Raw genomic sequence first — 12,556 nt, 5'->3', positions numbered from 1 at the left:
TCAGTAACATATCCCCACACATCCCCATTGTCAAAACCAAAAATGACTCGGTAAGTTGCCAAGTGTCCTCTGGGGAACAAAAATCATCCCCAGTTGATAGCCAATGAGTTACAGCAAACTGTCAACAAAAACCAATTCCTAATTATACTCTAAGTATCCTTGCTATCAAATACATTAGTTTCTGCTGATATTCTGTACTTAGATCTGTCCTATTCTCTTTCCTAGCTTTTTACCTGATTTAGAAAGTTCTAATTATATTCACCATCCAGAGTAAGCAAAGTAAGCAATTAGCTCAATCTGTGATAAAAAAAAAAAACACACTTCTGATGTTTTCAATGTAAAAGGCATTCCCTCAGTTATCCAGTTCAAAAATGACAATTTCTGCACAGCCATGTTCACAGCACCACTATTCACAACAGTCAAGAGGTGGAAGCAAGCCGAGTGTCCATCGACAGATGAATGGGTAAACAAAATGAAGTCTGTACACAGAATGGAATATTATTCAGCCTTAAAAAGGCAGGAGGTTCTGACACATGCTACAACATAAATGATCCTTCAGGACGTTCAGCTAAGTGAAATAAGTCGGTCACAAAAGGACAAATATTGTATGATTCCACTTTTACAAGTTAGTTACCTGGAGTAGTTAAAATCATAAGACAGAAAGTAAATGGTGGTTGTGGGTGCCAGGGTGGGGAATGAAGGGGAAGTAGGGAATTGCTTAATGAGTATAGAGTTTTGGTTTTACAGGATGAAAAAGTTCTGGAAACTGGTTGCCCAACAATGTGAATGTACTTAACACTACTGAACTGTACTTTCATTTTTATTTATTTATTTATTATTCATTCATTTATTTATTTATTTCAGAGACGAGGTCTCACTATGTTGCCCAGGCTGGTCTCAAACTCCTGAGCTCAAGTGATCCCTCTGACTCAGCCTCCCAAAGTTCTGGGATTATAGGCATGAGCCCTATGCCCAGCCCTGAACTGTACTTTTTAAAATGGTTAAGATGGTAATTTTTCTATGTTTTTCACTATAATTAAAGAAAAAAAGACAGCATAGGCTCAAGAGTCAGACCATCCGGGTTCGAATATTGGCAAAATGCCTAATAAGTTACCTGGATCATAGTAAGTGCTTGGTGAACATTTGTCACTAATTATAAGTTAGTATTTTAACTGGTGATTACAGCAAGTCAGTGTGCATGTTTTTCAAGAGCCATGATTGACAATTAGTTTATGCGCCTTTGATTGGTGAAATGGGAAGGCAGTCTGATAGAAAATTAAATAAAGTTTGGAAGAAAAAAATGATCATTTCTAATAATAAAATCATTCTGATAATATTTAATATCATTAAATACAAAATAAGGTTAATCTCTTTTCGCTCAAAATTAGATCCGCTCCTGTGGATTTATCATGTCGCTTAGTTTAAAGATGCAGACCCTTTTGTACTATTTTTTCAAACCTTTAAGAAAACTTTTAAACATTTAAATTTATGTGTGTATATAAATACACATTTTTCTTAAAATGATCAAGAATTCATTCTCTATGTTATCTTATTTATACAAAGGCTTTTCTTTCATTACTGATTTCAGCAAATACTTGCAAAGTCCTAAGCTGTCTGCAATTTGATCTCATATTCATTTTCTTCCTAATGTATCTGTTCAAAATTGTACCTAATTTTAATAGCTGTATGTCAGTTAAGGACAGATAAGGAAAAAAAATATAACAAAATGAAACAGAAAGTTAAAGTGATAGAAAGTTAATTTAAACAAACCTTACCTGTCTGATTTTTGCAACAAGTAAGTTTGCAACAAGCAAGAAGTCTATTAGAGACTAAGTTCTTAGCTGTCAAAAACAATCTCACCAGTTATCAGGTTAGAAAATGGATACTCATGGCCGGGCGTGGTGGCTCATGCCTGTAATCCCAGTACTTTGGGAGGCCCAGGCAGACGGATCACAAGGTCAAGGGATTGAGACCATCCTGGCCAACATGGTGAAACCTCATGTCTACTAAAAATACAAAAATTAGCTAGGTGTGGTGGCGCACCTGTAATCCCAGCTACTCAGGAAACTGAGGCAGGGAATCGCTTGAAGCCAGGAGGCAGAGGTTGCCGTGACTGAGATCGAGCCACTGTACTCCAGCCTGGGGACAGAGCAAGATTCCATCTCAAAAAAAAAAAAGAAAATGGGTACTCTTTCTGTAAGATCAAACCCAAAGAACAGCACAGTGTTGAGAGCAGTAGGGGGTTATGAATTGTCTAACCTGCATGGGATTAATGTTGACCGAGCGTTTGAAGCACTCTATGCACTCTTGAAACTCCTTGTTCCGAAGATGAAGGAGGGCTTTGGAACGCTGAGCACGAGCACTGCGGTACTGGGACAACTCCCAGGCCTTGTCATAGCAAGAATGGTCTCCAAGGACATCTCCAAGCAAGCAGTATAAACTTGGCATTTCTTTTTTCTCCAGCTCTTGTCTAAGGATTTCTTCTGCCTAGAAACAATGAAATTGCTTCAGAGTGATTAATTGCTACTTTTTTTTAGCACATGCACATCTTAAATCTCACACAATCCAAATTTTTATTTTCAACGTTTGCGATTTCTTATTTCATACATCAAGGACACAGGCTGAGTAAGAGGACCAACACAAAATAAATATAGGCATACCTCAGAGATATTGTGGGTTTGATTCCAGACCATGGCAATAAAGTGAATATTGCAAAAAGGCAAGTCACAAAGTTTTTGGTTTCCAGAGTATATAAAAGTTGTTTTTGGCCAGGCATGGTGGCTCATGCCTGTAATCCCAGCACTTTGGGAAGCTGAGGTGGGTGGATCACCTGAGGTGAGGAGTTTGAGACCAGCCTGGCCAATATGGTGAAACCCCATCTCTACTAAAAATACAAAAATTAGTCGGGTGTGGTGGTGGTTGCCTGTAATCCCAGCTTCTTGGGAGGCTGAGGCAGGAGAATCACTTGAACTCAGGAGACAGAGGTTACAGTGAGCCAAGATTGGGCCACTGCACTCCAGCCTGGGTGACAAAAGTGAAACTCTTAAAAAAAAAAAAAAAGAGTTGTTTTTACACTATACAGTAGTCTATTAAGTATGCAACAGCATTATGTCTAAAAAAAAAATGGTACACAGATTAATTGCTAAAAAATGCTGACATGGACATGAAGTAAGCATGTGTGGTTGGAAAAATGGTGCCGACAGACTTTTTCAACATACGGTTGTCACAAACCTTCCATTTGTAAAAGGCTAAGTATTTGTGAGGTGCAATAAACTGAAATGCAATAAAAAGAGGTATGCCTCTGAGGTGAAAGTAAAAGAAAGGAATGAGGAATAAAAGAACACTGCTTTACTGGCCCTCTGGAGTCCTCAAGGAAAGGCATGGAAGAGAGGTTTACTTCATGATATCAGGTGGACCCATTACCTGCTCCAGGTGTCACTACTGTGATCATTTTTTAGATCAGTACCTTTCATTCACCTCTACCCAATGACAATGAAAAGCATGTTTTTCCTTTTTCGAAATGGTAAGGTTGGGGAGCCTGGGATTGCTGAGGAATTTATAAAGGAGGGGTTTTTAGCAATGCCTATTAAGTTTTATGTAAGTTTATATACAACTTAATAGGCATTGCTTAAAACCTACCTCTTAACCAAACTACACCCTACCTCACAGATAAAACTTGCCCATACTAGACCTATCTGATTCTAGACAGCCCATTCACTTTAGAAATTTAAAAATCATCCTCAATACATTGCACAAGGTTAGGCATTATTCTCATATGTCCACAATCTGAAGCTACTTCATCATGAAGGCTAATTGTGTACTTGTTGCCACCACTCCTCAACTCCCTCCCACCACCATGTCCACCGCCCCATTTCTGATAAATTTCAACATAAAGCAAGAAGCATAGTAGTAGCTCTACTTTTGCATCCTCACACACGCACCTTCAAGTAAACAGCAGTGGTGCTGCCAAGGATGCTAAGATAGCCATTGCCAAAATGGACATATATACCCAGGAAAGCCATCCTTTAGTAGCTAAAATGAGACTTTAAAGTCCCTAACGTATGTTAGTTGGCAATCTGAAAGTCTGTATATTTGATTTTCTTTAGATGGGCATACCTATACTCCTTAGCAGTCTAATATTTGTGAAATCTTTTAAAAGAGGACTGTGCTTCTAAAAGTGTCTTTGGATGTTGGCTCCTCTGCATTTCTGATACACAATGGGTTATATATGCTTTTAGACCTAGTCTGAAAGTGAAACTGGAATTAACAAAACAGTTTCTAAGAAAAAATACTTTTAAGTTCCAAATAGAGTCAAAATAAACATAAAGTTTAGAATATAATCCATGTAATTCCTCTCTTCATACACAAATACAATAGCTATTAAAATATCTAACGATAACTCTAGTCACCTATAAAGAGATGTATTCAACCACAGACTGTAGCCACAGCAGAATTTTTGCTGAAAACATCTTACCATGTGGTTGAAGGCATTTTTCTTGACAGCCTGGCATGGATGGTATGGTACCCACATCACCCCAGATATTCTGAAGGCCAATTCACCTAATAAATTCCTTTCTGCTTTAGCCAGTAACAGTGTTCTATAGTAGTCTGTAATTAAACAATGACTATTATAGTGACTGGGTATAGAAATGATTGCAGGCAATGTACTCCTGGGAAAAATGGAAATGTGTGATGGATATCTGATCTGGGTAGGCTGGAAGACAGACAGGCTGCAGTGATCATGAGGAGGTGAAACACTGGTAGTCCACAATATCCCATGATGAAAGAATTACTTCAATTATCATGTGTGGTAACAGAACTAAGACACTTACCTAATGCATGGCTTTGTATACTGAGTGATAGGAGATTATGAGGGATACAACAACTGTGAGGTAAGTTGGCTGTTTCCAAGTTCACTAGACAGCTCAAAGAAAGCAAATGACATTCAGTGTTTTAAATCCCCCAGGTCAGAGAACCAGAGAATTTTTACAATTATCTAAAAGAATTTATTTTTCCCTGTAGCTACCAACTGGGTACAGCCAAAATCAAAGGTAGGTAGGATACTCCTGTAGGATAATTACAATGTAGAATGAATTCAGTTTCACTAGCTTTTTTATTTATTTTTTTTATTGAGATGGAGTCTTGCTCTGTCGCCCAGTCTGCAGTGCAGTGGGGCGATCTCAGATCATTGCAACCTCTGCCTCCCAGGTTCAAGCAATTCTCCAGCCTCAGCCTCCTGAGTAGCTGGGATTATAGGCATGTGTCACCATGGCCAGCTAATTTTTGTATTTTGTAGTAGAGATGGGGTTTCACCATGTTGGCCAGGCTGGTCTAGAACTCCTGACCTCAGGTGATCTGCCCACCTCGGCCTCCCAGAGTGTTGGGATTACAGGTGTGAGCCACTGTGCCTGGCCCAGTTTCACTAGTTCGATGTGAATGTTAGGGCATTTGGACTGGGCGTGGTGGCTCACGCCTGTGATCTCAACATTTTGGGAGGCCAACACGGGCAGATCACTTGAGGCCAGGAGTTTGAGACCACCCTGGCCAACATAGTGAAACCCCGTCTCTACTAAAGAAACAAAAATTAGCCTGGTGTGATGGCCCACGCCTGTAATCCCAGCTACTTGGGAAGCTGAGGCAGGAGAATCGCTTGAGCCTCAGAGGCGGAGGTTGCAGTAAGCTGTGATCAAGCCACTGCACTCAAGCCTGGGCTACAGAGTGAGACTCCATCTCCAAAAAAACAAAAAAAAATGGTTAGGGCATTTGATTTGATTAATCAAGTATGCTTTAGTCTTCCATTTTATTTTTTCTATTGGCTTTCAGTTATATATCATTTATTATTCTTTAGCGATTGCTTAGGACTACGGTAAAAGTAACACTATGTGACTTTCAAAGCTGGGCAATAACAGGCCAATCAGCCTCTGGGTGGTTCTCTTAGAATCCTCGCTTGGAGTCCTGATCTGCCAGGTTAAGTAGTCCTGTGAAGAAGCCCAAGCCTATTCGTGTGGAGAAATCCCATTGAGAGGCCCTGAGATTAGATGAGGAGAGTTGCCCAGCCAGTCCCCAAGTGTCCAAGTCCCACCACCATCTGATTGCAACTACACGATTGATGCCAGACCACTGCTCTGTCAAACCCTTCCTAAATTCCTGTTCTACAGAAACCATGAAAGAGAAACAAATGATTGCTGTTGTTTTAGTTCTGAGTAGGTTTGCCACACAGCAATAGGAACTGCAACCATTGTTTCAAGAAAGAGGGTAAGTCTAGTACCAGTTACTTCATCCTGGCCAGGAGCTGAAAAGGGCACTGATTACGAAAGAGGAATATCCGAGAATTTCAATAGAGACATTTGGGATGATTTAAATAAAAGAAATTCCCCAAATCTACTAAGTTTCCTATACCAGCAGAGTATATCTGATAAGACTAATGATATTTTGCTTAAAGACACCATAATGATTGCTCCCTTCCATCCCTCATTGCCCCCAGACATAAAAATAATCTAACATGCAAGAAGAACAGCAAGATTTTGTTAATTTACAGAGGAAAAACCTTTGGACCACATGGTAAAAGAGATTCTAAGCATGCTAGACCAGAGAGAAAAAGGATCATAATTCAAATCAGGCTGAATTAAGATATTCATCAGAAATTTTTGAGTCACAGTGCTAACTCAAGCAGCTGGGGATGGTTCTAAATTATCTGCTCAACTGCTTGACTAAAATCTGGACTCAAATGTGGCCAAAACTAAACAAAGTTGAGATGCCAGAAATTCCTTTGTGCTAATGTAGAGGAAGGCATCCAACAACTTAGAACAAAAAGGCTGTTGTTAATTTATCACTTGCAACCTGCTCATCCACCCCTATGTCCCCAATAGGGCCCAGGCGATATTCCTTTTACATTTTAAATGGGAAAACCAGGATTTTTGAAAAGTGCTATGGTAGATGTTCTGTGTAAGCTGGGGAAAAGCTTGGAGGTCCTTTTGTTGAAATGGGCTTCCTGATTTTAGAGCTGCCTGAGGTGGTAAATAACAGTTGGGGCAAACAAATGCAAAGAAACAAGAAAATATGTTTATACAGGGAAAAAGCAATCAATAGAAACTATCCCTAAAGATGCCCAGATATTGACTTACTAGACAAAGACTTAAAATCAACTATTTTAAGTAATCCCCAGTACAAGCATTAAGAATATAACTTGGGTTGGGCGCAGTGGCTCACGTCTGTAATCCCAGCACTTTGGGAGGCTGAGGTGGGCAGATCACCTGAGGTCAGGAGTTCGAGACCCACCTGGCCAACAGGGTGAAACTTCATCTGTACTAAAAATACAAAAATTAGCTCGGCATGGTGGTGTGCACCTATAATCCCAGCTACCCAGGAGACTGAGGTAGGAGAATCGCTGGAAACCCAGGAGGCAGAGGCTGCAGTGAGCCAAGATTGCACCACTACACTCCAGCCTGGGCAACAGAGCAAGCCTCCACCTCAAAAGAAAAAGAATTGTTAGAACAAAAGGAAATTTTTATGATAAAAAAATCACTCCATCAAGAAAGATGTAACAATCACAAACATATGTGCAGCTAAAAGAACTCCAAATTGGATGAAGCAAAAACTGAAAGAACTAAAGAGAAAAACAGATAATATTTGGAGATGTTAATACCTAATTTTTAAAAATGGACAGAATAACTACATAAAAGATGTAAGTAGAAGATTTGAATAATGCTATAAACCGAGTAGATCTAACAGAGATTTAAAGAAAACTCCAGCCAAGAGCAGAATGACAGGCCACAAAACAAGTCTCAACAAATATGAAAAACTGAAGTCATATAAAGTATGTTCTCCAACCACAATTGGATAAAATTCAAAATCAATAACAAAGGAAATTTTGTGGACATTAAACAATACCCTTAAATAATCAATGAAACGAAGAAATTACAATAAAATTAAAAACACTTTGAGATCAATAAAAACAAAATCAAAATATGCTGAAACTTATGGAATGTAGCAAAATCCTGATTCAATGGAAATTTATACCTATAAATACTTATATTGAAAAAGAAGATCTCAAATCAATAATCTAACCTTCCAACAAAAGTAACTAGAAAAAGAACAACAAACTAAATTCAAAGCAAGAAGAAGAAAGGAAAAAAAATTATGGTATAAATTTAAAAAAAGAGGATTGAGGCAGGGCGTGGTGGCTCATGCCTGTAATCCTAGCACTTTGGGAGGCCAAGATAGGTGGATCACTGAGGTCAGGAGTTCAAGACCAGCCTGGTCAACATGGCAAAACCCCCATCTTACTAAAATACAAATAAATAAATAAATAGGATCGAAAAATAATAGAGAAAATCAACAAACCCAAAGTTAAATTTTTAGAATCAAAGTACTAAAATTAGAAAGAAGAAACATTACTACCAATCTTACAGAAATTACAGACATTACTACCAATCTTACAGAAAAAGGATTACAGGGAAATACTACACTCCCCAAGTATCCTACACTAAAAATAGGATCCACAGCTCAGACATGAAATCATACTCTCAAAGAATCTGCTTGGTTAAAAACACCATTCTACAAATATTTATTCTACTTCAAATAATACTATATAATAGATTGTGAAGATTTACCAGAGTCCAATACCCGGTATTCTGCAACCATTGTAAAGAAGACAAAATAAATATTAACAATTCCCAACTTAAGATTGTCTGACATACAATTTTTTAAATTTACAATGGTACAAAAGCAATGCACATTCAGCAGAAACTGTATGCCAAGTACCCAGGTAATCATTCTGCTTTTCACTTTAAACTGCACAAGATACACAACACTTTACTACAAAATAGGTTTTGTATTACATTACTCTGCTCAACTTTAAGCTAATGTGTTTTGAGCACATTTAAGGTAGGCTAGGCTAAACTATGATGTTCAGTAAATTAGGCATATTAAATGCAGTTTAGATTTACAATTAATTTCAACTCACAATGGGTTTGTTGGGAGGTAACCCCATTTTAAGTCAAGAAGCATCTGTATATAAATGAAAAATTAAATCATAATCAGGAAAATCTTCACATTTGGAAATGCTAGGGTACTCAAGATTTCATATATTTTCTCCACCAACTCCCACCTACCACAGCTCTCTTAAGAATGAGGAACATAGTGGATGGTGTGTAACTTGTTGCTACGCAACAATATCAGTTCTTTCTGGACATCATATGCACTGCAAGCTGGGTCTGAATGGCCAGAGGGTATAACTTTCCAGAGAAGGTGAGAAACACTAGAGCAGTCACCCTGCTTGGTCTGAACTGACCTCTTTCCTCAAATTCTATCCCACATTTTTGCGTTAGATAAGTTAATTTTTTCTCCTTGAGATCTTATACCTCTTCTTTCTGCCAACAAAATTATCTTTCCCGAGGGCAATGCTTGCAGTATTTCCTTTCTTCAGCTAGTTATATCGCATTCCTCAGTCTTCTTCACTCTTTCCAAAATGTTGTTTTCTCTGTCTTCCTCCACTTATCCACTCAATTTACATAATTTATTACTACAAAAGATGTGCCCAGTGAACATAAACAAAGGATCAGGGTCTACGTAACATCACTTCTGCAACATCAAAATGTGAATGGCCAGATATCTTCACAGAATGCAAAAGCTTTAGAGTTTCCAGCTATGGGTTACTATTTTCCCGTGGGAATATATAGATGTGCATTCTTATAGGATGTAAGAAACTTTCCATCTAAATGTCTATTAAAAAGGATAAAAATACATTCTCCAAACAACAAAAACATATTTAAATGGGCAACTGGTTGCAATGAACCTGCAGAGCTTGCAAGAATCTTGTCAGATGCAAACCCCAAAGACCATTACCCTGCCCTACGAACATACAGATCTGTTTCAACAATCATTTTATTTTGTAATTCCACACAACTAATTGTTAATTTTCATACAATTTTTTGGCGATGACTATGCATAAGTAGTAAATCTCAGCATAAAACTAAGTCAGCCAAGACTCAAGCAGAACCTATAATTACAGCCAGAATAACCCATTGTTTACTTGACCAGGGAAACCTGCACTGTTTAGAGCAAGGGTCATACGCTCAAATACCCAGAGATTCTTGCCAATTCTTGAGAATGAGTATAGTCGGCTGGTAGGTGAGCATCCAAAGGAAAGAGCCACTGCTCAACTCCAGCCAGTTAGGACACCAGTGTGGGACTCTGGCTGCCCAGTGTTTCTACATCTTTCAATTCCTTAAGAGAGGCCAAGAAATCTAGATTTTTTTTAGATGAAATATCCTAAAAATATTTGCTTTTTTTTTTCTTTTATCAAAACACTGTGTAAAGCAAACAAACTGCCTCTCTGGCCTATATTCACCCATGAGCTGCCAGCTTGCAATTTCAGATTTAGGTCATTAAACTCCCATCCCACAGTGGACATCACAGTTCCTTTTTTTCCCGCTCAGCATCCCTTCCCTGATCTTCTGATAACTGAACTCCTCTTCCCTGGGGAAAACCCACTCTATGTATGGTCCAGGTAGTTCCTATCAGATGAGAGGGAAGAAGGCACATAACTCAAGCCCTTCAGTCTTCCACTGAATCTTTCTGTTAGAGATTTGGAATTGACTATATTTTTCCACTAAGATTACTAAACTTGAGCTTCCTGTGGCCACCATGTCTGCCTCATAGAGAGAGCCACAAAGTCCTGATGATATCATCTGAGCCCCTGCATGAGCTCTCATGCAAGGTCTACTAGAATTTTCAGTTGCATGAACCAATAACATTTCCTTTTTTACCTAAGCTAGTTTGTGTTAATTATTTTACAACCAAAAGAGTTTTAACACATCCCTAAAAAATTGTGTTGCATATTATATAGACTTCCAACTATAAGAAGATCTGTGAGATGTATGTGCTTTTTTTTTTTTTTTTTTTTGAGACAGAGTCCCACTCTGTCACCCAGGTTGGCAGGCTGGAATGCATTGGCATGATCTCAGCTCACTGCAACCACCACCTCCCAGGTTCAAACAATTCTCCTGCCTTAGCATCCTGAGTAGCTGGGATTACAGGCACCCACCACCATGCCAGGCTAATTTTTGTATTTTTAGTAGAGATGGGGTTTCACCATGTTAGTCAGGATGGTCTCGAACTCCTAGCGCCATGTGGATTACAGGCGGGACCCACCACACCTGGCTATGGATGTATGTGTTTTTAATCAGAGAGTTCAAACGCCAAATCCACTTACAAAATGTTTGACTCTGAACAAACTAAACTAACATTCTCAGAGTTTGTTCTTCATTTTTGGCTTACCTACCTCAGAGAGGTTGAAAGAAGCAGATGAAAAATGTACACAGCATTTTCCCAGGCACACAGTAAGCCCTAAACTGCTTGTCTTCTTCCTCAACTCCTTCCATTAGAAAACCAGACTGGAAAGCAAGACATTTGAGGTTGCCCTACCTCTAGGAAGAGGGGACTTGAAAGAGCTTCTAGGAATATTAATATTTTCCATAAATAATCACACTGGTCAACTGTGTACTTTCTCCAAAAACAGAAAAATTGCTATTGTCAACTGTTAAGTAGACGATTACAGAACTTAGCCAAGAAGAACCAAGAAAGTGAGGTCAAAGAGAAAAAAATTACTGATAGTAGAAGATTGAAACTAACTTTTTTCACATAAAGCTAATTTCAACCAAACATCAGATTTATATAAAAGTGTGGAAAATCACAGGAGTCCTAGAAGTCTCAGAAGGAATCTATGCAAGATACAAACCAAGGGGACAATTGTTTCAGAACAGGACAGCAGAGAAGAAATATGTAGCTGTAAATATGAGAGCCACACAGAATTTGAAATCTGTACATACTTTTATCTTAGCACTGTCATACTAAAATATTTGCTCATGTGTATCTATTGTATTGGACGATAACTGTGTTGGGAGGAAGCTTTTCTATTAGTCATCTTTGGAATATCCTTAACCAGCAAATGGTAGGTATAGTAGGTAGTCTATAAACGTTGGATGAACTCAACTGGGACTAATACTAAAGTCACAAAGGGCTAATGGTATTTTCTAAGGTCTTTTAGATTCTAAACAGAAACATAAAAGATCCTTCCCATTTGGGAATGAGGGAAGAACTCCTTTAGGTGACACACTCTAGCTGAAATCAATATTGAATATCATTATATGACTAAATTAGGACAGACCTAACAAAAATTTATCCTAGTGAATAGAGAGGTCACATAGCAGAATCTAAATTTCGCATGCCCTTCTAACCATATAATGATAACTAGGAAACAATTCTTCTTAGGACTATAAACAATGAGGAGCAAAACTGATGGCCTGAAAGGGGATTTTGGCTATTTGAGGTATTCGCCATTCTGGTGGTGTATTTTTTTTTTTTTTTGGTGGTGTATTTTTTGATCAAATGGCTCAGTGTTGAGAAGTAACTGAGAAGAATTTCAGATATGTGCAAGCAAAGGAACTAATATATTGAAAACATGATATATTGGGGCTCATTTATATTTATGATGATATGGTTTTTCTGCAAGTTGTTATATGGGAAATTTGAGATTTGAGAGAGGGAAGATCCT

General features: G+C 38.3%; 1 protein-coding gene across 3 annotated transcripts in view; it reads right to left on the bottom strand.

The window, feature by feature from the left end:
* The window catches only part of TTC27 (tetratricopeptide repeat domain 27), a 191,180-nt gene that overhangs the window by 64,113 nt on the left and 114,511 nt on the right, over nt 1-12,556 (bottom strand). For all 3 annotated transcript variants that reach the window (XM_021674421.2, XM_021674423.2, XM_021674422.2), the window contains one exon: nt 2,260-2,487. In XM_021674421.2, coding sequence (XP_021530096.2) covers nt 2,260-2,487 — 228 coding nt within the window. The remainder of the gene's footprint in view (nt 1-2,259; nt 2,488-12,556) is intronic.

The sequence above is a fragment of the Aotus nancymaae genome, unplaced genomic scaffold (assembly GCF_030222135.1).
Source record: "Aotus nancymaae isolate 86718 unplaced genomic scaffold, 86718_ANA_hifiasm-v0.15.2.pri h1tg000057l, whole genome shotgun sequence".
Classification (NCBI taxonomy): domain Eukaryota; kingdom Metazoa; phylum Chordata; class Mammalia; order Primates; family Aotidae; genus Aotus; species Aotus nancymaae.
This window is presented reverse-complemented; position numbering and strand designations above follow the sequence as displayed.